Source organism: Mesoplodon densirostris, chromosome 3, assembly GCF_025265405.1.
Source record: "Mesoplodon densirostris isolate mMesDen1 chromosome 3, mMesDen1 primary haplotype, whole genome shotgun sequence".
NCBI classification, from domain to species: Eukaryota; Metazoa; Chordata; class Mammalia; order Artiodactyla; family Ziphiidae; genus Mesoplodon; species Mesoplodon densirostris.
Genome location: NC_082663.1, coordinates 119964849 through 119989753, shown reverse-complemented (window position 1 = coordinate 119989753; position 24905 = coordinate 119964849). Strand labels below are relative to the sequence as shown.

At 43.2% G+C, this 24905-nt stretch overlaps 2 protein-coding genes across 13 annotated transcripts in view; one reads left to right on the top strand and one right to left on the bottom strand.

Annotated features, from left to right (window-relative positions):
- Positions 1-6: 6 nt before the first annotated feature.
- SRA1 (steroid receptor RNA activator 1) lies at positions 7-6109 on the top strand. The gene is made up of 5 exons (XM_060093462.1): positions 7-108; positions 234-359; positions 4229-4434; positions 5382-5490; positions 5645-6109. Exons 1-5 carry the CDS (start codon positions 84-86, stop codon positions 5854-5856), a joined length of 678 nt encoding a protein of 225 aa, XP_059949445.1. The 5' UTR covers positions 7-83; the 3' UTR covers positions 5857-6109.
- Positions 6110-7032: 923 nt separating this feature from the next.
- The window catches only part of ANKHD1 (ankyrin repeat and KH domain containing 1), a 124112-nt gene continuing 106239 nt past the window's right edge, over positions 7033-24905 (bottom strand). For 6 of the 12 annotated variants that reach the window (XM_060093454.1, XM_060093447.1, XM_060093449.1 and 3 more), the window contains 9 exons: positions 23456-23605; positions 21678-23290; positions 18340-18516; positions 16706-16957; positions 16000-16148; positions 15103-15267; positions 11912-12021; positions 7530-7703; positions 7033-7373 (listed from right to left, as the gene is read on the bottom strand). In XM_060093454.1, coding sequence (XP_059949437.1) covers position 7373; positions 7530-7703; positions 11912-12021; positions 15103-15267; positions 16000-16148; positions 16706-16957; positions 18340-18516; positions 21678-23290; positions 23456-23605 — 2791 coding nt within the window. In that variant the 3' untranslated portion in view covers positions 7033-7372. Of the gene's footprint in view, positions 7374-7529; positions 7704-11911; positions 12022-14355; positions 14824-15102; positions 15268-15999; positions 16149-16705; positions 16958-18339; positions 18517-21677; positions 23291-23455; positions 23606-24905 lie in introns of those variants that run through there. The other 6 variants (XM_060093448.1, XM_060093450.1, XM_060093451.1 and 3 more) reach the window with 4 other exon arrangements.

Sequence of the window (24905 nt, the reverse complement as noted above, 5' to 3'; positions counted from 1 at the left end):
CCCTGCCGGGGGCGTGCCCCAGCCGGCTCGGGTGCGGCCGCCCCGGAAGTGACGTGTGCCCCGCTGGCCGTGCGGAAGTGGAGATGGCGGGGCTGTACGTGAAACCGGGTGAGCGCTGCGGGTGGGCTGGGGCGCTGGGTCTACTGCCGGCCCAGGCTGGGGGCGGTTACCGCGCGGGGTGCGGACCCTCTGTCGCCCCCGGGCTCGCTTCACACGTCCTCTCACCTTCGCAGGCAACAAGGAGCGCGGCTGGAACGATCCGCCGCAATTCTCATACAGGCTGCAGACCCAGGCTGGCGGACCCAAGCGCACGCCGCTCACCAAGAGGGTCGCCGCTCCCCAGGATGGATCCCCCAGAGGTGCGTGGGGGCCCTGTGCGCCGTGACCCGCCGAGAATGGGCGGTGCCAGGGATAAGCTTGTACCGTGGGCCTTTTTTGCTCTCTGAGGACTTCCTGAGGAGAGAGGTTGGAGCCCCAGAAAGGGGCCGAGTTCTGGCCCTTTTCCGAGCTCCTTACCTGTTGCCCAGGTAAATAATTGGTACGTTGGTCTCAAAAGAATCTCTCTGTGCTTTCGCCCTAGGTGATCTCATCCAGACCTACGGTTTTTAATATAGTTTTTAATTCCCAAATTATTTTCAAATCCTATTTCCAACCTGGATCTGTTCTCAGAACCCCATCGTGGTATACCCATTTGTCTGTTCTTCCTCGTCACTTGACTGTATGATAAGCATTTCAGACTTAACGTGTTATTCATTTAATCAGTATCATCTACTGAGCACCTACTGTGTTTGAAGGCAAACTAAACAGCAGTGAACAAGACAAAAAGTTTTGTTTTCTTGGAGTCCACACTATCGCTTTGGAGATAGATGAAATGGTGGTAAGGGCTTTGCAGAGAAATAAAACAGGGTGATGTGAGAGTGACTGGGTAACTAAAGTATCTGAGGGGCTGACACTTAAGCTGAAATCTGAATGATTAAAAGCTAGCCACACAAAGATCAGGTGCAGGAGTATTCAGGGCATTGGAAACAGCTACTGCAGGAGCTCTGAGATAAGTTTGGCAAATTCAGAGACTGAAGGAATATCTGATGGCTAGAGCACAGTGGGCTAGGGATAGAGATTAAGATCTGAGAAGTAGGCAGGGGGCCAGATCATAGTGGGTTTTTGTAAACCAGGATAAGGAGTTTGTATTTTAATCTACGTAAAGTGGAAGCTATTGAAAAATTTAAAGTAGAGGAGGGCGTCCTTTCCCCCTGAGCATTTCCCGTGCCAATAGGTGGATCTGTGGTCCTGAAAAGGGAGTTCAGATTCAGCTCTTTTCACCCCTCTCTTATCCACACCCGTAACATTGCAGAGTTATAATATAAATCAAGAGTTTCTTAACCTTAGCACTAATGGCATTTTGGGCCAGATAATACTTTTTTGTGAGAGACTGTCCCATACATTGTAAGATGTCTGCAGCATCCTTGGCCTCTACTCACTAGATGTCAGTAGCACCCACCCAGTTGTGATAGCCGAAAGTGTCTCTAGACACTTGTCCTGGGGGCAAAATCTCCCCAGGTTGAGAAACACCGACATATCTTTAAAAAGATCACTGTGTCTACTGTGTGGAAAACAGATTTTAGGGAAGAAGTGGAAAGACAAATTAGGCTATTTTGCTAACATAGGTAAGATGTAATGATGATTTGGACAAGGGTGGGAGTACTAGAGGTGGTAGGAATTGGATGGATATAGGTTATGTCATGAAGAAAGTCAGTAGGAATGAGTAGGTGTAGTAGGTGAGGTGAAAGAAGCAGCAATGTAACATACATTTTTTTTTTTTTTTTTTTTTTTTGCCGTAAGCGGGCCTCTCACTGTTGTGGCCTCCCCCGCTGCGGAGCACAGGCTCCGGACGCGCAGGCTCCGGACGCGCAGGCTCAGCGGCCATGGCTCACGGGCCCAGCCGCTCCGCGGCATATGGGATCCTCCCAGACCGGGGCACGAACCCGTATCCCCTGCATCGGCAGGCGGACTCTCAACCACTGCGCCACCAGGGAGGCCCTAACATACATTTTTTCACTTGAGGAACTGGATGGTGTTGTTCATTGTTATGGGATAACTGGGTTTTGGTGGGTGAGGAAAAAAGCTTTCTGTCTTGGCCATGTTAAATTTGGGCTGCTACTCTGGGGAGAGGTCTAGGCCAGAATTACAGAAATGTGTCACTGTCACATGGATGGTATTTGATGTCATGGGCTTGAATAAAGAGAATGTGTGGATAGAGGCCTAAAAAGGATCCAAGACAGAGCCCTAAGGTGCTCTAGCATTTCAAGGTTGAACAGGGAAGGAATTAGCAAATGAGACTGAGAAAGAGCAAAAGAAGTAAGAAGAAAAGTAAAATTTACTCTGGGAGAGATTAAAATCTTGATTCAACCCTGATGAATGCTGCTGAGAGGTTAAATAAGATGAAGAAAAGGGACCACTTGATTTGACAAACATAGCAATCACTAGTGACCCTAACAAAAGCAGTCAGGAGTGATGAGAGCAGAAACCCAGCAGGAATGGGCTGAGGAGAGAATGTGAAAAGTAGAGAGAGTAACTGTAGTCAGCTCACTGAAGAAATTCTCCTGTAAAAAGCAGAGATGAGAAATAGGGCAGTGCCTGAGGATGCAGCGTGAGGTAAGGGATGGTTCTGTATGCTGATGGGATGGTTTAGTAGAGAGGGAGAACTGATGGCACAGGAGAAAAGGGATAACTGCAGGAGGGAAGCCTAGAGAAGGCGGCAAGAGAGGCGGGGATGCAGAGTACAGCTGGAGAGATGGCCTCTGATAGGAGCAGGAACCTTTCATCTATTAGAGGAGGAAGGAAAGCAGCCACACAGATGCAAGTGGGCTAGTAGAACTGGTGGTGAGAAGATGAGAGTGTTCCTGTTCAATGACCTTTATTTTCTCAGTGAAATATGAGGTAGGGTCAGAAGTAGAGAGACAGCAGGGAAAGGAAAATAAAAGGAGAAGGTAGAAAAGTTTAGAGGAGATAAGATGTGAAAATAGTTGTTCTGAAGAGTGGAAAAATGAGGCAAAGTATATGATTTCCAGGCACTGTTGGATACCTTTTAAAATCTGTAGCTATGAATTTAAAGGGAGTGAGTTTACTGCACCTCAAAAATCTGAGTAGCTGAGCTGGAAGGGTAGGAGGGGTGGTTATTGTTGCTGAGAACGAGGCAGAGGGGGATGGGAGGCTGAGGTAGGGTGGAAAAAATGGTTATTGGAGCTGAGAAGGTCAAATTGACAGACCAAATTAGATGAATTATCATCCATGTGGATGTTGATACCTAAAAGTAATTTTTGACTTTTCTCCTCCAGTTTTCTCATTTTCCATAGTGATTCCACCATCCCATCATTAAAGTCAGAAACCAAGAGTCATCCTTGGCTTCTCTCTCCTTCACCCCGTTCCATCAAGATCTGTTCTACCTCCTCCTAAATATACCTCAGACCACTCCATTTCCCCTCATCTACTCTTTCACTCTAGTCCATGCCAGCATTCTCTTCCCTGAACTATTGTTAACCTGCCCTCCTCTACCTATTCTCATCAACTTTTCACAGACCATACAGAGTGAATGTCATAAAAAACAAGTTTAGTGATATCAGTCCCTGCTTTTATAAACCTGCAGTGGCTTCCTGTTACCATTAATGGAGTAATGGCTCAAGATTAAACTCCTCCAAAGCCCTGCAGGGTCTGGACCCCTGCTTACCTCTCCAGTGAAAGCTCACACTACTTTCTTCAGTGTTAATCATTTCCAGCCACACAGGCCTTGTTTCTGTTCCTTGAACAAGTCAGGACTTTTTCCACCTCTTGGGCCCTTCCCTTACCTCTGCCCTAGTACATGGTTCCTTCAACTCTTTATGGCTGCATCTGTCTCATCCAGGTTCTTAACTTTGTGAGCACTTTTTGCTACACACTAATGTAGCAGCTGTACCTCTATTCTTACTTAATCATCATTGCAACCCTGTGAAATAAGTACTATTCCTATAATATCCCCATTTTACAGAAGAGGAACCCAAGCTCAGAGGTTAAAGGTAATTTGCCATAAGTCACATAGTGTGAGCTGGGATAAACTTAGATACCACCTTATAAGGCCTTCCTTGAACACTCAGGCTAGGTAGGTCCCTCTACTATTCCTCTTTATCACATCATCCATTTTATTTCTTTGTACCTATTTAAGCCATGTTTGCTTGATCCTGCTTTACCTTTTCAGTCCCCACTTCAGAGACATCTCCTGGGGCCCCCCCAATGGGGCCTCCACCTCTGTCAAGTAAGGCTTCCAGACCCCCATTTGTGGGGAGTTGTCCTCCCTCCAGCATGGAGCCCACAAATTTCCCAGTTGTTGAGCCTGAGATTCTGCTGGAAGATGTACTGAGACCTTTGGAAAGGGCACTGGAGGATTGCCGTTGCCACACAAAGGTAAGTGGGAAAGCTCCCATCAACAGCCAGATGCAGGTATGGCTCTCAAAAGTAGACCCTCTGACCCTATGAGCAATGGCTCTTAATCCTTTCTGAGTTATGAACCCCTTCAGAGTTTGCTAAGGACTTCCTAGAAAAATGAACACAGGATTTAGGAGGGTTCACAAGCCTCAGAAGAGGCTTATAGGAAGAATTGAATTCAGCTCCCATTAATGACAATAACAGCCTGATTTACGTACCTCTAGGCCATTGAGAACAGACCCTGCTGATATTATGCTTAGGGAGGGGAAAAAAAACCCAACAACAACAACCCCTTTTTTTATTGATAATGTTTCCTAAGTTCTCTGGAGGCAAGGGATCTGAGGAGTCTTAAAGGAAAGTAGCAGAGGGGCTTCCCTGATGGTGCAGTGGTTAAGAATCCACCTGCCAATGCAGGGGACATGGGTTCGAGCCCTGGTCCGGGAAGATCCCACATGCTGCAGAGCAACTAAGCCCATGCACAACTACTGAGCCTGTGCTCTAGAGCCCGTGCTCCACAACAAGAGAAGCCACCACAATGAGAAGCCCGTGCACAGCAACGAAGACCCAATGCAGCCAAAAATAAATAAATAAGTTTGTAAAAAAAAAAAAGAAAGCAGAGTGATCTTCACCTCTTTGGTCCTTAGTTTCCTTATTTGTAAAGCAGCACTATAGAATTAATTTCTGAGCATATGAGAAACTCCAGAAATTTAAAAATTCTAGCCATACATGCATTTTTCTTGAGAGGAGATCCATAGATTTCATCAGATTCTTAGTGGGGCCTCTAATCTTTGCGTAAAGAACCATAACTCTGAGATTAGAGTGTAAAGTTCCTGGGCCAGACAAAGCAGGTGCTTCCTATGTGGTGCTCCTTTCCCTGCCCCTGTTGGGCTGGCAGCACTGACTTGGAGGGGGCTTCTGTCTCTCAGAAGCAGGTATGTGATGACATCAGCCGACGCCTGGCTCTGCTGCGGGAACAGTGGGCTGGAGGGAAGCTGTCAATGCCTGTAAAGAAGAGGATGGCTCTGCTGGTGCAAGGTGTGGCTGGGTCCCTTGGTATAGCCTAAGCCCCTCATCCTGCCATGGTTGTCCAAGTTGGACTAGGTGCTGAGATTTTGACTGGTTGGGAGGGGAGGAGTTGCAGCTATGTTTTTTGCTCCAGGTTTCTTGCTCAGCCCCTCTCTCTCCTCAGAGCTTTCAAGCCACCAGTGGGATACAGCAGATGACATCCACCGCTCACTCATGGTTGACCATGTGACTGAGGTCAGTCAGTGGATGGTGGGAGTTAAAAGATTAATTGTGGAAAAGAGGAGTCTGTCTTCAGAGGAGGAGGCCAATGAAGAGAAATCTGTAGCGACAGCTGAGCAGAACCAGACCGTGCCAGGCATCCAACATGATCCTTAATCCTATGGGTTCCCCAGCCTCATCTCACACCATCTCTTATGCCTTGGCATGGGAGGCCTTCCCTAACTTGGATTCCTTTTACCACTTGGGAGACTGTCTGCCCCATTGGGGTGTTTGGCCTGACCCATCTCTGGGGGAAGAGGTCCCTCCTGGACCACAGGGAGGCCGCTTGTTACCCACACCATATGCATTTCAATAAAAACATCTCAATGTGGTGGGACCTGGGCAGGAGAGATGAGCCCTTCCTATGCCAGCCTGGTTCCCTCTGGTGTCCTTAACTGCCCTGCCCGCTGTGCACCGTGCACACCTCTGTTCTTCCTCTATTCATCATGAATGGCCTTGCTAGGCGTGAATAGATTACTGCCTGCCACTCTCCCCCAAATTAGACAGAAACATACATCCCTTGCTGGGCTGAGTAACCCTATGTTTGGATGATTTGTTTCAGTATGGGAACAGAGGCTCAAATAGCATGGGGAAATTTTTTTCCCTCAAAAAAAGGAGACCTATTTGCATTGCATCACCCTTGAGGTATGCAAGTGCTACAGAGATTAGAACCTAGCTGTATAAATTGAAGGTGAAAAAGACCAGATTGCTGACATATGGGATCATGATTTTTTTTTTCAGGGGATGGGGAGAGTAGGATTATGACTCTTTATCTGACTCACCAAATAAGCTTCTGCCTCTGTTTGGGTCCTAAGGTCTTCTAACGCTTTGAGGACAACAGAACCAGGTAGAAGGGGCCAGGAGGCTCATATCATGCTGTGAAAAGGGAGAGTACAGGTTTCCAGTGTTGGAATATGGTTGGTACTTACAGGTGGGAGGCAGAAAAGGTATGGGGAGACACAAAAGAAAGCTATAGGCTGGGGCAGTGCCTCTTTTCTCCTGCTTTGGAAAAGCTAAGGAGGGACTGGTAGAGAGGCCTGATTCCAGGAAGGCTGCTTCCTGGAAAGGCTGGAACAGCCCTTGGCAGGGGTCAGGCTATTGCTGTTGATGGTTTAGCAGCTACTATGGCCTGCCCCCAAAGCCTGCCTCAGGCTCTAAGTGCTGCTGGAAGTGGGCCCAGTGGGAGCTGGGAAGGAACCTGGTACCTCTGATCCTAACCAGATTTGCTGGGACCCTTAGCTTTATGGGTGAGATGGGAAGATCAGCATTGAGGAGAACACTGGAGCCAAGGCATTTCTTTGAGTGTTTACTAAGCAGTCAGACAGTGACATTCTCCATCCCTCAGCCCCAGCCCCAGCCCGAGCCAAGGGCCGGGGGTTGGGAGGAGTGCCTACAGACCAAAGAGTAGTAGAACTAAGGGCTTGGCAAGTTGCCCGTTCCTATCCCCGGTCTAGCTGCCTCAGAGCTAAGGGAGGCACAGAACCACCATGTCACCCGCTTCTGGATTAGATGAGGCCAGTTGGCCTTTGGATACCCCAGAAAAAGGAGGCAGCAGCAGCAGCGTGAGGGATTCCTCTTACTCCACACACAGGGTCACCTTCACTGGATGAGATGTCCACTTCAAACTGCATCATCTGGAGAGAGAAAAGGCAGGAGGACTGGTTGCTGGGCTGGGGTCTGCAGGTTCAGTGTCAGTGAAGGAGCCCCTCTCAGAATCGAACCCCCACTCTACTTAACTGGGGCATTTGGGTTCAAAGCCATTTTTAAATTTTAGGGTCTGCTTTCCTTACCAGGTATCTCTTCCTCTGTCTCCTTCTGCTCCTTCCGCTCCTCGAGCCTGGAGGGTGGGGCTATTAGAGGAGTTGTGACCCCCCGAATCTGAGGGAGGCAGCAGGGGGGCGTCTGGGCAACGGGTGAGTTCTTGCACTCCAGCAGGAACTTTCGGTCGTAGATGATCCTGGTGCCTGTCAAGGGGTAGGGGCTAGTTAAGAGGCAGGAGCTTGGGTACAGAGCTGTCTGGGACTCCAGACATAGGCCTTTTAGGGACCAAGGGGTCACACCTTCCCATTTTTTAAAGGGCTGCTGCTCTGCAGCCCGGCCAGGATCTCAGCTGACTAGCCTTCACAACACTTAAAGTCTCCTGGGCCTACCCAAGATGTGTCTAAGCACCATAGAGCAAGTGGGACACCTCAGCTGGTTTAGGCAGGGGCTTTTGGTTTAGGCAGGGGCTTTTAGTTTAGGGGAGCTTCAGGTCTTGGCTCTAGGAGCACCACCAAACTTGGAGCTCAAGTACTTCAGGAGGCTCCTGTCCTGCTCTTCTGGCTCTGGAACTTCAGTGCTTTGGTTCACAAGGGAGGGCCTAGCCCTCCAGCCTCAGTTGGATGAGGAAGCCAAGAGCAGATACGAAGGCTGGTACTGCCACCTGGGCTCCGATATCCTGCAGGGAGGAGCGGTGTTCCTCCTGTGAAATACAGGGACACACTGTTCTTATCCTGACCCCTCCCAAGTCCTGTCAGGCTCAGCTCAGCCTAGAGGAACTTGGCCCCAATCATGTCCTCCAAAGGCCCTACCCTGTTCTCACCCCTCCCCTTCGCCTCCGTGGCAGGAACTCTGTTCTCACCCCTCCCCTTCGCCTCTGTGGCAGGAACCCCTGAGTAGGCATGATTCCAGGCTGCTCCACCAGTCAGCCAGTAGTCAAGCCAGCCAGCGCAGAGACCCGAAGCTCCTGCCCCCAACTGCCAGAGTCCTGCATTTGCAGCTTTGCAAGACCCGGTTGCTCCCTGCTGAAGCCACACTCAGTTGGGGCCTCGCAGGCCAAGTCAGGAGAGCCGGGTGAGCAAGGAGCCCAGAACCCAGGCCATAGTGATGATTTCTGCCCAGTCTCTCGGAAACTAGGCACAAGGCCGTGTTGCATCACTTTGAGAATTTAGGGAACTGGGCTTCGGCTCCAAGTACCCACCCCCATCAAAGCTATAACCTGCAGAGGGGCCTGCAGCCAAGTCCAGGCTCGCACCTCCCCACCCATGTCCTGCGACATGCACACGTTGGCCTGGCCGCTGCCCTCCGGGGGTAGTGGCGTACAGTGTGCCCCCCAGCGTGGTGCTGTAGCAGTCAGGCAGCCAGTCCCTGCCCCCGGGAATCGGGCAGCTGGTGGATGTGGCCATAGCACGAGCGGGACGAGCAGGAAGGCAGCGGCTGGTGCTGGTGTTGAAGACGCGGGGCGCAGCCGAGTCTGAGGCGGACTCAGTTGACCACGTGTGGCCGCAGCAACAACACCAGGACAACGTCAAGCCAGGGGCGGGCCGGCCGTCAATCAACCCGATGATCCCGCCCTACCCTTGCGGGAGGAAGCACCAAACTCAGCGAAAGTTGGAAGGAGTTCCAGGAGCCGCACCGGCCTCCAGTTCCTCCTGGCCCAAAATTGGCCAGCCTGCCTATGCCTATAAGCGCTGCAGCTACTCAGCTATTTACTATTTACTGTTTATAGCAGGCGCTGGGGACAGGTGAGGTATGGCACACGTTATTGCCATGTATTAATTCATCCATTCAACAGTTTTGGACAGTAAAGCACTGTTATTAGCCACATTTTACAGGTGAGGACACCAAAGTCCAGAGAGGTTAAGTCATGGTTCAAAGTCACGGATTTTGTAGGAGGGGGAGCTGGGATTCATACCTGAGTGTGTCTGATTCGAGCATGTGCCCCTAGGCACAGCTGTGTAATGCCTCCCATTAATCAATTTCAGTACAGGGTGAAAAGTGCCTTGATTGCCTGGTGCACAGCCATCAGGGTAGGTCAGGGAGAGAGAGTGGGCTTTCTGGAAGAAGTGATACCTGGACTGATTAAAGGATGAATAAAGGTTGGAAGATAGGAGAGGCCAGTTCTTTGATCTCTCTGTTACAGCTAACCTCAGGAAACTAAGGAAGGACTGGGGGCTGGTGAGGAGGGCTTGGTCTTTAGCCCTCTGGAAAGTAAGATCAGAGAGTCTGGCCTTTAAAGAGAAGATTTTTTGATGTAGGCACAGTGATATCAAAGGAGGCAGGAGAGAGGTGGTGGGAGAGTAAGTACTAAGTCTAGTACCAGTATATACAAAAAATCTTGACTTGACCCAGTTGTCTGCTGTTTGGCTTCCTCAGAATCACTATACCCTCAGCAATGCCACCCCACCAATTAATTGTAGACCACCTGACTTCATGGATTTATCAGTATTACTTCAGCACTGGCTTCATCAGATTTCCCCTCAGCTCTGATTTCTTGACTCATTTTTAAAAAGACTATTTTACAAGTCATTGCTTCTCAAACTTTAATGTGCACATAAAGCACCTGGAGATTTTGTTAAAATGAGGATTCTGATACAGTAGGTGGGACTTGAAATTCTGGGTTTTTAATAAAATCCCAGGTGATGCAGACCCTCAGGTCTGCATGTCCTCAGAATCACACTTCAGGTAGCAAGGATATGTATATTTTATTGTTCCAAAAAGGTTTTTGAGCCTCTTACAAAGTGGTGTATGCCTAAATAAAGTGTCTTAGCAATGAAGTGCTGGAGAGTAAGGCTTGGGATCAGATTGTGGAGGAACCATCTATGACAACTCAACTTTTAAGCAAGGTAAGTAGTCTAGTGAGGGGAGTGGGAGATGGGGTGGAGGACAGTGAGACTGGAGGTGAAGACTCCAGCCTAGTGAAATAGGGTAGGCAAAAAGGCAGTTGCTGCGAGGATGGAGAGAAGTGGAGGGGATCCAGATACACAGAGGAGGAAGGGTAAGGTGACTGATTTAAGGGTGGGGTGGGAGAGGAGATAAGCTAGGATAATTCGCAATCTTCTGACTTGAGAGTCTTGGTAGCTAGTAGTACCACCTAATATAATAGGGAAAACAAGGGGAGGGGCATATCTTATATTGGGGAATATATAATGTGTGTGGAATGTTCAGATGGAGAAGCACAGTAAGAAGCCAGATATACAGGTCTGAAGCTACAGAGGGAGAACTCTGGGCAAGTGATTCAGATTTGCGTGGAGTAAAATCCCAAGAGTGTGGGATGAGATTACCTGGGGAGAAGATACACCAAAAGAAGAGACCTGAGCATATCAACACTTATTTAAGGGGTAGTGGAAGAAGAGGATTTCACCAAAGGAGACTGAGAAAGACCAGTGAGAGTAGGAGAACTAGAAGTGTCAAAGGTTTTCAAGAAGGATCAGTGTGGAAGTGATCCTTCTATTAATCTCTATTATAAAACAACAGCAGCAGTTACAGACTTATAGCAGTCTTACTACTATAAGAGTACTACTAGAAGCTTACTTTTCTTGAGACACTGTGCTATAAGGGCTGGGGAACTAGAGAATAGGTAGTTGGTTTTAGAGAGAAAACCAGATTCATCATCCATTCAACCAGGATGAAGGACCAAGAATTTAAATCAGAGGTTTTTCAACACTGATTGCCCATTAGTGTATAGAAGCTTCCAAAAAAGAAAAAAAAACAAAAACTTATGCTCAGGTCCCAACCCCAGATTAAACCTGTAGGGGAATACCAGGTCTCTGCCACCAGGCAAATTACTTTGAACTCACGTCAGTACCATTAAGATAAAACAGGAAGAGGTGAAAAGTAATCACAAAATAGGTTTGCAATCATTAGATTCACGATCTTGTTTTCCAAATTAGGTCTTCAAGCCCAAGCTCCTGCCCTTTTTTGGAGGTGGTCTTAACACACTCAAGTTTCTCTCACCCATTTCCTACAGGAGAGAGTGAAGGTAAAGTAACCTGTCAAATAACATTGACACACGGTGACAAATCTTTGAGGAATAGAAAATGCAGCATTATCAGAGTCCCTCACCCCAGGACAGGGTCCACTGGGAAGACGTCACAACCATCCACACTTCTTAGTAGAAGAGCTCTAGGGCTAGTTAGAGAACAAGATGTTCAGAAGCTGTTTTCCTACAGTTTGTTTGCCTCTTCCTGGGTTTACAATGTGGTACAAAGGTCTTAAACAGTGGGACAGAACTATGTATACTACTTGTACTCCTCTATTTGGCTTGAAACTCTAATAGGACCAGCCTTTCCCCTTCTAAAAGCTACCTCAAACTAAGGATGGTACCCTCCTGTACTAACTTTGACGTTGGAAAGAGAACTTGACCAGAATCTGTAAGATGGAAACTACAGTTCCAAGTTCTGAGATTTCTTACCTCTGGTTAGGAGAGGCCACCATTGGCTGTCCAACTCTCTTCTTTGGTCTCGTTAGCTGAGGTGATGAGATTTCCCCTTTGAGAGCAGGGACTGAAGGAAGCAGACTGGCCTATAAAAGGGCAAGTCAGCACACTGTAGCCACAATAGGTTTAAAGGGTCTTAAAAACATCAAGAATTTTATTGGTGGTGGTATTTTATTACATTGAACACTACTTGAAATAAGTGGGTCCAGAAACCTTGATGATACAGTTTTATTCCTTGAATGAGCTGTTATTCTCATAGGGCTTGATCTATGCCTCAGCAGGATGTTTCTTTTCTTTTCTTTTCCTTTTTTTTTTTTTCAGCAGGATGTTTCTTAATGACTTGAGGGCTCACTATGGGTATGCAAGGTTTTCTTCTGCCTCCACTAAATTCCCCAAATCAATAATGGCTCTCACAACAGCAGACTTTTGATTCCATGTAAGAACAAATGGTAGGGGCCCTCAAATCTCAGCAATGTATTGGTTTCTAGTAGTCCCATACCATACATTCTCATTCACAAGACAAGAGAATCTCTTAGAACTAGGAGACCCTTTTGAGTTCATTTACATTGTTTCATTTACAGATGATGAATGTGAAGCCCAGAGGTGAGAAATGATTTGCCTAAGGTCATACAGCTTAAAGTGGCAGAAATGAAAACAGAATTTAGGTTTCTGACTCTTGTTCCACTCTACCCATTCTGCCTCCCCACAAATCCCTTGTATATTCTGAAAGTAATTAAGTTCTTACCTGAGCTAGGTTTAATCCAAGGTTCAGGTTGGTAAAATAGCAGTAAAGTAATGCCAGGAAGAGGCAAGACAGAGGAAGAGATTAGCAGGCAAAATGGAGTGGGGAGTAGGTTACTGGGATTCAAATAGAAAGAAAAGAAGGCAGTGGTGGTAAGAGGGCAGGAAGTAGGGTATCCTAAATAACTGATACAAACTGCACAGCTCCTGTTTTTTCCTAATCCTTCTAGGGGTTTCTCATAATTGTGTCCTCTTCTTATGGGTTCTAGTTCCTGATCTGAGATAAAATTTCTCATTCTGTTGTCCTCAAGGTATAGAACATATTGGAAGAGCTCTTCCAATAATTCAAGTGTACTTTAAATAGTTAAGATACAACAAAACTCACTTTTTGTCCCACTGAATAATTTACTTAATATTATCTCTCTCTAGTATGTTTCATCAAGCGTAGTTTCATTCATTTCACTAATATTAGGTGATTTTTTTGGTTATTAGTGGTAAGTGGAAACAGCAAGATATGTAGGTGATCCCAGGGGTCCTTTGTCCCCCCTCAAAGGGGTCTCTTGAGACTACTTGATGTGGTTATTAAGCATTACAAAGGCAGTAGCTTCAATACCAGTGATAATTTCCAAATCCATTCAAAATAGAAAATAAGAAATGAGCTTACAGAAGCACTCTCATATGTAAAATGATATGGAAGACAGAACAACCAGGTATGTCTAACACAGAACAAATATGGTGTGTCTCATCTAGTGGCAGCTCTAGGAGCAAGGGAGAGAAGATTAAGAACTTCTGTTGGTAGGAGAGTAGAAAAGTGCTTCTGGTATGGGTTCTGCCCCTAGTTATTATTTTTCTGTGCATCCTTCTTTGCCTTAATGTGTGCTTTGGCTCCTCTATCACCTCAAACATTTTCTTGTTTTCTTTTTTAGATCGCTTTTATCTAAGACCAGGTAATTCAACCATATTAAAACATGAACAGTCAGGTTGATGACTGTTCTTTTCATTGGGCTAGTTTTTTCTGCTCTATTGCATCAGATTCTTGGCATAGCCTATAGTTTGGCCAAAGCAATCCATTCCAGTGTTCATGAATTTAGCTTGTTGACCATATTGGCTCTTCATGGAACTAAGCCCAGAATTAGTCACATATTTATAAACATTATTCAGCTGATTCAACAATACAACAGAATTAAAGGAGTCACCCCCACCCCCTCCTATGTCCCAACCCAAATAAAACTTAAACACCTATAACCAATATAATCTTTAGATAAAAAACTCAGGAAGCACAAAAGGAATCTGAAGGATGATTTGGGTGTCCCTAAGTTTTTTCAGTGTCATCTGACTGAAATCCTGTTGTTCTTATTGACATACTCATGATCCACAAAGAGCTAAACCTTTTAATGGCTTATCTGCTAAAGTCAGATAAGACACATTGCAGGGGCTTGAAACATTCTCACTTTTAAAATGATACGGAAGAGAACAAAAGAACAAGGAATGTTTAACACAGAATAAGTATACAACTAGTCTTAAAAGTTTTTTCAAGGCAGTCTAAGAATGGACTCTAAAGTGTAAAATGTGAGAAGCCTATCACAAATATAGTATTAACAACCTGGTTCAGTATGATTGTGAATTGGGTAGTACCTGCATGACCACTGAAAGGATCACACCCCACTTCTAAACACTGTTCATCTTTTTATTGAATATTCTGGTAAATATTTCACATTAATACAGGCCACATTAAGTAGAGCCACTATATGACAAGAAATTTACTCAACCTTTTCATTTTAAGTATGTAAACAATTGTACATGTATTTACCACCCTAAAAGGTTGAAACATGTAATCATCTAATTCTCTTCTGCATACAAGTCGCATTCAGTATGTTTAGCCCAAAGCACTAATTTCAAAATGGCTAAACTAACCAGAGAACATAATCAGATGGATAGGAAATCACTTTGTTCATATACAATGGGCAATCAAATTTCCATTGCTAAAGCCTCAGAGAATATTTCTTAGGCATATTAAAAAAAAATCCCCAGGGTTCTTCCAAGGTCAAAAGTTTCTCAAACAAGGCTAAAGAGTAAGACCTTCTAACTTAGTTGACATATTTGAGATGCATGTTTCCAATATGAGGTGCCCACGTGCCAGGCCAAATCTGAAAAGGGGGAGGAAAAATTGGAATTTCTAATTAGGAATCTTTAGACATTTACAAAATGAATATATAAATGCAATGGTAATTCACTGTTTCTGCCTAGGAAGAATAAACATACATGAGATAAAATGTTAAGTAGCATCATCTTGATATTGAAAAACTTAATTCAGTTCAAGGTAGTCAGATGTCATGACTTTTGATATTCAGAACTTGTACTACCCAAAGAATTAAAAGAATGACATCATAAATCTGAAAAATAAAAGAGCATTAAGTCCATTTTACCTGCTGGGCATCAGTGCATTCAGTTGAATTTTGAATAACTTTTATCATAGGGTTCCAAGCAGGATCTGGGTTGTGAAGTCCATTAAACAGAGGGCCTCCTGGAACATCAGCAAGCTGAGGATGGGAGGGTATTATGGTGCCTCCATACATGGAAATTGGTAGACCCTAAAACAGCAGAAAGGTGTAATCATGAAGTGATTGTAAATGATGATTCCACAATACCAGCATAGATTCTTATTTCCCTTCATTCAAAGAACTCCAGAGTATCCTGTAAGTATAGCACCACTGTACAGTCTTGGGAAACCAAAAGTGGTTATTTGCATCAGCAACATTTTTCAATGAGAATAGAAAAAAACAAAACAGAACAACTAAAGCCAATATCAAGTCATCAGGAAATTTCCAATACTTGATGAACACATATAATACCCTCAACTTTCCCATATTTAGGATTTACTAATAAGCTTCTGCCAAGAAAAGGGGAATCCTACATGATTGCTTGCAGCCACAATCTGGCTTTATGGCAGCCTGGAAGCTCTCAGAGGAGACAAGAGGGCAATGGGGAACTCACAGCCAGCTTTTCAGAGAGGAAGAGGCCCCTCTCTTAAGCTGTGGCAGCCAAATGCAAAGCAGCAAACCCCAAATCTCTCAGGTTTTGGAGGGAAGACGGGGGCTTCTTCAGGATAGTTTGAGGACAAACTAATGTAAACAACATAATCTACTTTTGAAACTGGATAAAAGATCTGGCAAAGTCATAGAAACAAACTAGTTATACCAAAAGGGAGAATTATTTCAGTACAAATTACTCCTTAACATGTGACTACATTAGCTGGCAATGTGTTAAACAAGTTACAATGATGTTTGTCAGCTCACTTTAGAAAAACCCACAAAACTGCTTACCATAGGCTGATGAAAAATGTTAGAGGGGGCTACCATTCCAGAATCATCTCTCTCCATTGGTTGATGCTGAGAGAATGTGCTTGGGTCTGATAATTGTTGATGCATTGGATGGTTCCCTATCACAGACTGTGACCAACCTGATAAGCCTTCTAGAAAGAAGAATTGAGATCAAGGTTAGATATTTATTTGGAATAAAATAACAAAACATTACCACTGGATTTTTTCACACTAAATTTAATCAAAAGCATTCCTTTGAGAAGCTCAGGACACATTCATGAAAATCTCTGCAAACCAAAATACAAGTTCCTGGAAAACTGGGTGGAGTCCTCTGAATACCCCAAACACTCTACCTTGTCCTTCAAAAGATTAAGTGCTCTCTGAAAGAAATCAAATGATTGTCCTATTCTATAATGAAAAGCTTAAGAAGGAAAGGAAGTATGCTTTGAATCTTTTATTTCTAATCAAGTCTGTATTTATTATTTTATATATATTACTATCATACATATTACATCTATTATTATGTATAATCCGAACTAACATTCCAGACTTTGAGACTGGACTGAACTCCTCAAAGTTTTAAACAACCTTACTGGTTAAGTGCAGGAACTAATAAGCTTATTTATTTAGGTAAGGAACTAAGTTTAAATGGCAAAATCCCACAACTTACTCGATATATCCCTCCAGACAGAGGACGCTGTAACTGTACCTGACATGGCATTGACGCCAAATGACCAGATTCCACTGTGTCCAACAGGAGCAACAAAACTGGTCCCCACAGGGGCTTGTGCAACAGACCCTCCTTGCCGAATCCGGGCTAGTCTCTCTGTTCCAATGGGGGGAGGTATCTTTCGATCCTGACTGGCACTGCCTCCTTTCGGTTGGCCCAATGTTGGTGGGGCAGAAGTAGCTGAAAGAGGTGAAGATGATCCCGAAGAAACAGATGGAATAGGAGAGTCACCTGGTGGCAAAATATTTCTCTATTGTTTTATTACATATAAAAACTAATTATAAGAATATGAGAAACCTTGTTGGAAAGATCTGTTCCACAACATAGGTTCTGGAAAAAAATTTTCATTTAACAAGATCATTCAAATGAAAATATACAGGAACTTCCCTGGTGGAGCAGTGGTTACGACTCCATGCTCCCAATGCAGGGGGCCCAGGTTCGATTCCTGCTCAGGGAACTAGATCCCACATGCATGCCATAACTGAGTTTGCATGCCACAACTAAGGAGCCCGCCTCCTGCAACTAAGACCTGGTACAACCAAATATATAAGTAAATTAAAACAAAAAGAAAATATATAAGTTCTATAAATATTATCCTATACTACTTCTGCCTGTAGTAAGTATAAACAAATAGTCTAAAAATATAGTAAGTATAGACTAGTCTAAAGAATTTTTCAAATCGAACTGAACAAGGCTAGAAAGGAAGAAGGCCATATTTATTCTTATTATAGTTCTGCTGGCTTGCGGAATCTTAGTTTCTCCACTGCGGGCCCTCAGCAGTGAAAGCGCAGAGTCCTAACCACTGGACCACCAGGGAATTCCCCTTACTGTAGTTCTAAAAAATCTTCTCAAAACATATATTGTCACATTTTAAATTAACTTAAATGTGACAATGTTTGCACAGTAACTATCATATTGTCTGGAAAATAGCTGCTGGTCCTCTATAATTATTAGCTGTTTTCTTTTTTCTCTTTCTACAGCCCCTTATTTTTCCCCATAAGGAAGGAAGGTTAAATGTTAGTGAAGCATTGTAGGATTCAATTCACAGCTTTGTTTCCTAATGGGACTCTCAGGTAATATGGGTAGTTTTCCTTGTCAAAAGGCCAATACTCACTGACTTTCTCATGATGCTCATTAAAAAAAAAATCAAATCCTGTTCAAATCCTTTTAGAACTTCATCTGTTCTAAATATTGAAGTAAGTCAGAACAGAGGAATATTTTCACTTATAAATGGCAATCATACAGTTTCCTCAAATGTAAAAATAAATGAGGAATCATACCAAACTGACGAGATACTTAAATTCAACTTCTTTTCAGACCTAAGAAATTATTTCACAATACTGTCCCCAAAGGGTCTTATAAAACTACTTGTAGTGCCTCTTTTCTTGATCCAAGTCTCAGTGTAATCTCAAATCTGGCTTGGAAGAATAGCCTGACCCTTCTCAAGTTTTCTATCCTATAAATGACTGATAATTTTTGACATGACTGCAATACAAACCTTGGGTATTTGCATACAATTTAGATTACTAAAGTTACAATATAGCATTCCCTGAAACAAATAGTTTAATAACTTATTCAAGACTCTTTGGGAAGAGTTCCTCCAGGATTCCTACATGAGTTTGGGGCGCTTGTCCAAGGGTGGGGAGAAAAATGTTGTCTGTTGAAACTGGGAGTCCCAACGGGAGCTGGCCCTTGCAGGAAAACCCGAGTTCCTGGTATGCCGGAAAAACTTGTCAGAGGAGCAGAAGAGGAAGATTGGGAGCTGCCTGATGGGTCAATGGACGGTAACCCTGAAATAAAAACAGGTCCAAGACATCAAATTAGCCAAGGCTTTAAAAATGAAAGTCCAAAGTTTACTTAATTCCTCTTTAAAAAAGAAGAAAGAACGCAGTTTATTTTGTGGATCACAGCAACAAAAATTCATTTATATCATACTGTATGTCCCCAAACCATTTTTTTCTTACAGTCCAGAAGAATATCACCAAGCAGGACTAGATATAGAAATGTGAGCCCAATGTTTAGGAATGGCAGTCACCTGGAGTATGTTCTAGATAAATCTCAAAGCTTTCATTGGAGGGGACATGAAATAAGAGCATGTTGTGTTACCCATCACTTAGAAATATAGTTGTTCATCTATATAACTATAGTCATTTCCTGTGCAAGATGAGTAACAAAACCTACCAATGTTTGCTTCCTAACAAGGAAGGAAAGCATACTATTAAACTAAAGATAATTTCAGTATTCCATCTGATTAAAAAAAATCAACAGCTGCAAACTACATCAAAGTTTCTATCTAGTTTGCATGAGTCTGAATTTAGCAGTATTCTCAAATTCCATTGCTTTCTCTGGAGAACATTTTAGGGAAAGAGGTCAAGGATCTGGAAAAGGATTATAGGTGCTCATTTCAGAAAAAAGTAGTTAATATCAACATAAAAAATTCAGAACTTTTCAAGCAGGTCTTATTCATCTATAAAGTATATAATTCAAAGGCTTTTAGTATATTCACAGGGTTGTACAACCATCACCACAATCAATTTTAGAACATTTTTGTCTACACTAAAAGAAACTCTGTATGCATTATCTGTCACTCTCCATTCTCCTTTACCCCATATCTGAACCTCTAAGCAACCACTAATATATTTTCTGTCTCTCTAGATTTGCCTATTCTGGAAATTTTATATAAAAAGAATTATATAATATGTGGTCTTTTGTGACTGGCTTCTTTCACTCAGCAAAATGTTTTCAGTTTACCCATGTTGTAGCACAAATGAGTACTTCATTTCTTTCATTGTATCTCATAATATAGAATGTACATTACACTAAGAATAATATCTTATACAGATATACCACATTTTGTTTTTCCATTCATCAGTTGATGGACACTGGATTGTTTCCACTTTTTGGCTCTTAGGAATGGTGTTGCTATGAACATTTATGTACCAGTTTTTGTGTAGACATATGTTTTCTCTTGGGTATACCTAGGAGCAGAATTACTGGATCATATGGTAACTCTTTTTAACTTTTTGAGGAACTGTTGAACTGTTTTTCCAAATGATGTACCATTTTAAGTTTCTACCAGCAGTGTTTGAAGGTTCCAGTTTCTCCACATACTTTCCCGTCTTTTTAAGCATCACTATTTCTTACCTGCAAACTAGGAAAACTAAACTATATCCATGAAAGAAGAGTATCAACAAAAGAAACCACCCAGGCAGTTAAGAAATGAAGCCAAGCTTAATCAATCCTGGACCCCGGAAGGAAGGTCAAGAATTAATGCTTGCTTTTTTAAAAAATTATTTTTTAACTAGTAATAAATAATTTTGATGTTATAGATCTGAATAATTAAGGTTCCCAAACCTTGTTTGCTGCCAAACTGGATGGATGATTTCCTTGACTTTCTTTTCTCCAGCCATTTATAATCTGCACATCTTCTGGGATATAGAATGTGGAGTGCAAAGAGCTCAAACACTGGAATATGAGAGATCTGAAGTCCAACTCTAGCTAAGGCACTCGAAATTCACATATTAGTGCCAATCAAGTCAAGGATTAATTAAAAAATTAATTTTTACCACAGTCTGAGCACTGGCAATGAGCTCTTCTTTCATTCTGGGGCCTTTGAAAACCTTTTTATTAGTCTGCCAAAAAGAAAAGTTAAAATAGATACCTATTTATAGAAAAGAAGAAAAAAAATCCAAGAGAATATTTTGGACCACAGACTGTCTTATGCAAGCTTTATTTCTATTCAAAAGATGATGTAACAGCTATGTTTTCCTGAAAAGATAAGTAAATGGAAACATATCTGATAGAAAAGCTAAGGCTATGCCATATCCATAAACTCACAAATTTTAAACAACTTAGATCAGTTTATAATTAGCAAAAAGGAAAGATGGGCTATGGGACAGTTTTCCAACTGGAAGAAGAATGCTAAGTGGCACTAGTTCTTCTTACCCCCATTCTAGGTCAGCCACAATTTCTAATTTGTTTTTCAGAATAGAGCAAAGAGATTGGACTAAAATTTGGCCCTTAGACTCTGGAAAATAGATTCTGGTTTCCCAAATATCTCCAAGCCACCACTAGCCTCTTATCTTTCTAAATCTTTCTTATACTGCCTCAGCAGCTAATTTCTAATTTCAAGGAACAAACAGCTGATTCAAAAAAAAATTTTTTTTTGTTAAATACGAGCCTATACATGACTGGATCTCTTCAAACAGCTCCATCTAATGTAAATAATATAGAGTTACGACATCATTTAATATTCATTCTGAGCACCCAAGACTGAAAACAAAGAATGTAGATTGTGGACTGTAACCTAAACACCTTCATAACCCAACCTTTTTAATCTCAGAAATGCAGGCAATCACTATGATTTAAAAAATGTCTGTAAATTTGGAATGCTTGAAGCATCCTATGAGTCCTTTTTTATTAATATCATCTTATACCAATTCTCAGAAAATGGACTGACACAAGGTGTAACTTCCTTGAAATGAGGTGCAGAGAGATCATAAAAGAGAATATAAAGCAGCTCATATGTGAGTGACTTACCTACAACTACATTTTGGCCACTCAATCAGCAGTCATTAAGGGGTCTTTACTATTTATGACACACCTTCATTTCTTTAAAAGATCATGCAATATTATGTACAAAATAAATGCTTTATTATTTTGGAAGGTTAGATTATGTTGTTAAAGCCCCGAACTGAGCTTCCCTGGTGGTGCAGTGGTTGAGAGTCCGCCTGCCGATACAGGGGACATGGGTTTGTGCCCCGGTCCAGGAAGATCCCACATGCCGCGGAGCAGCTAGGCCCGTGAGCCACGGCCGCTGAGCCTGCGCGTCCGGAGCCTGTGCTCCGCAACGGGAGAGGCCACAACAGTGAGAGGCCCGCGTACCGCAAAAAAAAAAAAAAAAAAAAAAAAAGCCCCAAACTGTGAGGTAATGATAGTTATAATAACTTACCAACTGGACTAGTAGAAACTCGCTGGGAAGGTGATCTGAAGCCAGGTGCCTTGGAGTTGTCAGGGTGCACGTTTTCCAAGTGTCCAAGTACAGAGTTACCCAGGAACGCTGACTGAACAGTGAAAGAGGCATCTGCAGTAACTCGTGAGGACAGTGGACCATCTCCCCAACCCTGGTTAGCTGGCACCTGACTGCTGTCAAAAAGACTACTGAAGTGATTGAAAAGCGTGGCTGGGCCAAACGTAGGTGGCAAAGATTTATTTGCTGGGTTAATGTGCATCTGAGAACCATTCATAATGTTCATGGCTGAAGAAAGCTGCACTGCAGCTGGTGGGCCTTGAGGTGGTGTTAAAGGAACTGGATTTGTCACAAAAATAGACTGGGGATCCTGGTGTATAGTTGCATTTGGTACCACCGAGTAAAAAGAACTTCTGGGTTGCATTCGATGAGAAACTCGAGGTGCTGGTACAGCTAACTGAGGTAAATTACTGGTATCCTGATTATCAGCAGCAACCAATCTAGGTGATGCCAAAGTCAATGGAGCAGGTTCTGAATTAGATGCAAAAGGCATTGACATAGGACTTAAATCAGACACACTGGATGGCTGTGTTTCCTCCTGTGTGTTATTGGAGGGAGGAGTGGGACTACCAGATGGGTGAGTTTCTGGAGCTCCTGGGGTGTTGCTGGCAGAGCTACTGCAGCTGTTGGCAGTTGAAGAGGGGGTACACAGGTTTGCCATGGACTGGTCCTGTGTGGACACTTTCTCTTTGGGGGCTGGCATGGCAGAGAAAGACTCCGTCTTTTGTGAAGAAAGCTGTGCTTGAGGAGTACTTGCAGGCAGAAATGTGGTGGGAACTTGCCCACTAGTGATAGGTGCAGAGGAGACAGAAGGCAGGGAACTACAAGTGCTTGTCACAGAGGAAATCACTGCTGCTGGAGGACTTGTCTTAGGCACACAGGCAAACAACTGCTTTCTGACTGATGAAGGAGTCCGGGTATTAGTCACACACAGTTGCTGACTGGCAGCAACTACAGAAGAGACAGTGATAGGACAACTGGCAGTAGCTAGTCCAGCAGACTCTGAGGGTAAAACAGTCCCGTTCTGGTTAGGTAGACGGCCTGTATTATTATGCTTTGGAGAGCTATTTGTGTTGCCAGGATTCACAGGTCTCACTGGGAATGGTCCCCAAGTGTTAGGAGAAGGTGAAAATGTTCCTCCAAACTGGGCCATGGGTAAACGAGGATGCCGAATCTGTTGCATAGTTTGAGCAGCCAGCAGGGCAAAATGAGGGTGAGGATAAGCTAAGGGTAGAGAAACTGGGAAAGAAGAACGTACATTTGCTGGAACGTTCTTATTAAGTTTATTAGTGGGCTGGAACGTAGATAATGTTGTTGCCTGTGAAGTTACAAGACTTGGAGCACCCAAGGGAAATGCATTTTTACTGGAAGCTGCTGTGGTGCCTACTCCAGATGAGAAGTTTGCGTGGATGGCTTTGGTGCTGGCAGGTGTTCTGATATGGTTTTTAGGAATCAAGTCTTCCAGTTCCTTAGCAGGATCTTGAATAAGTGCATTGATAAGCTGAACTGCATATCTTGTTGATTCTGTACCACCCCTGGGGAGAAAACAAACAAAAAACAACAAGATCAAAAATATACAAAACTAGGTAATCTTTACCATGAAACAGAATCCTTGATTGTACCATACCTAACAAAAATGTACTTCTAATAAAATTTAATTTCCTCATAGAACTAACAATATATATGTATCTCACAATTACCTTATTGTGATCATTCTCTCGCCATTCTTATCTTTTTGTTTATCCACATCAATATGAGCACCAGTAACATCTTGTATTGCAGTGATGTTGCATCCTCCTCTTCCCATTATCCTGGAAACCACTGAGGCTGGAACAGACAATTTCTTTGACCTACAAAATGAAGACCACACATAAGCTTATGAAATCAAAATGTCTATTAAAAAAGATGTCTCGGGCCTTCCTGGTGGTGCAGTGGTTGGGAATCCACCTGCCAATGCAGGGGATATGGGTTCAATCCCTGGCCTGGGAGGATCCCACATGCCACGAAGCAACTAAGCCCGCGTGCCACAACTACTGATGCCCATGCGCCTAGAGCCCGTGCTCAGCAACACAAGAAGCCACCGCAGTGAGAAGCCCGTGCACCGCAGGGAGAAGTGGCCCCTGCTCGCCACAACTAGAGAGAGCCCATGCACAGCAACAAAGACCCAACGCAGCCAAAAATAAATAAATAAATTTTTTAAAAAAAGATGTTTCAGTAAGTATGATCATGAACATTTGTAGAATAGTATTTCTCAAACCTTAAAGAGGAAATTATTAGAAGTTTTTATTTTAGAAACTGACCTCTTATTATATTGAATTTAATTTAGTAAAGGTAAAAAACACACTGCCATTTAAAAAAATTATATTTAAGTCACTCATGATCTCAGCATTCAAATCTGCATAAACTATCACATGTTAACTAAACTGCAATGATCATATATTGATACTTTCAAAATTAAAATAATGCATACCACATTGTTAAACTCCATACTGAAAATGAATAAAGGCAGCTTATCAGTGTCAACAATTTTACTTAGCAATAAAAAGTAAAGCCTCAGATTTGTACATAAAAAGCAATCCACAAGTGGAGCCTGGGACTTCCATTTGTGTGAGAAAACACCAGAGGCTGATTTTGGGATCTGACAAGATGGCCTGGGTGTCCTGCAGGATTATCAAGGAAAGCCAGTGTTTGCCGGCAGAACCAAATGAGAGCAACACCCATTATTTTCATGTGGTCACTGCTGGCTGCCAGGATTCCCTCCTTGAGGAAGGGACCCTCAAACTTTGGACTATACCTTCCAGAAGAATACCCAATTGTAGACTCTAAAATACATTTCATGATCAAAATTTAATATCCTAATGTAGACAAATAGGGAAGAATATATTTAGCTATTTTGAAAGCTAGAGCATAGACTAGGCTGAATAATACTTAAATCAATCTGATCATTAAGTGTGCATCACTTCTGTTCTGCCAAGACTTCTTCCTTTTTTGTTTGCTTTTAATGGACACAAAGTCTTAGAAAAATTATAGAATAAAAACTCAGACATCTTAGTCCTTTGGTGATTAAGTGCACATTAGCAAACCTATGTCTTATCCTGATTCCCTGTTGTAAAGCATGAGCAGAGGCTAGAAATACCTTCTGGATTGTGT

Excerpts from the sequence above, each read along its gene's own strand:
- SRA1 (XM_060093462.1), top strand. The coding sequence starts at position 84 with ATGGCGGGGCTGTACGTGAAACCGG. Across the intron at positions 360-4,228 it reads CCAGGATGGATCCCCCAGAG|TCCCCACTTCAGAGACATCT; the intron begins GTGCGTGGGGGC and ends TTACCTTTTCAG. Across the intron at positions 5,491-5,644 it reads GATGGCTCTGCTGGTGCAAG|AGCTTTCAAGCCACCAGTGG; the intron begins GTGTGGCTGGGT and ends CTCTCTCCTCAG.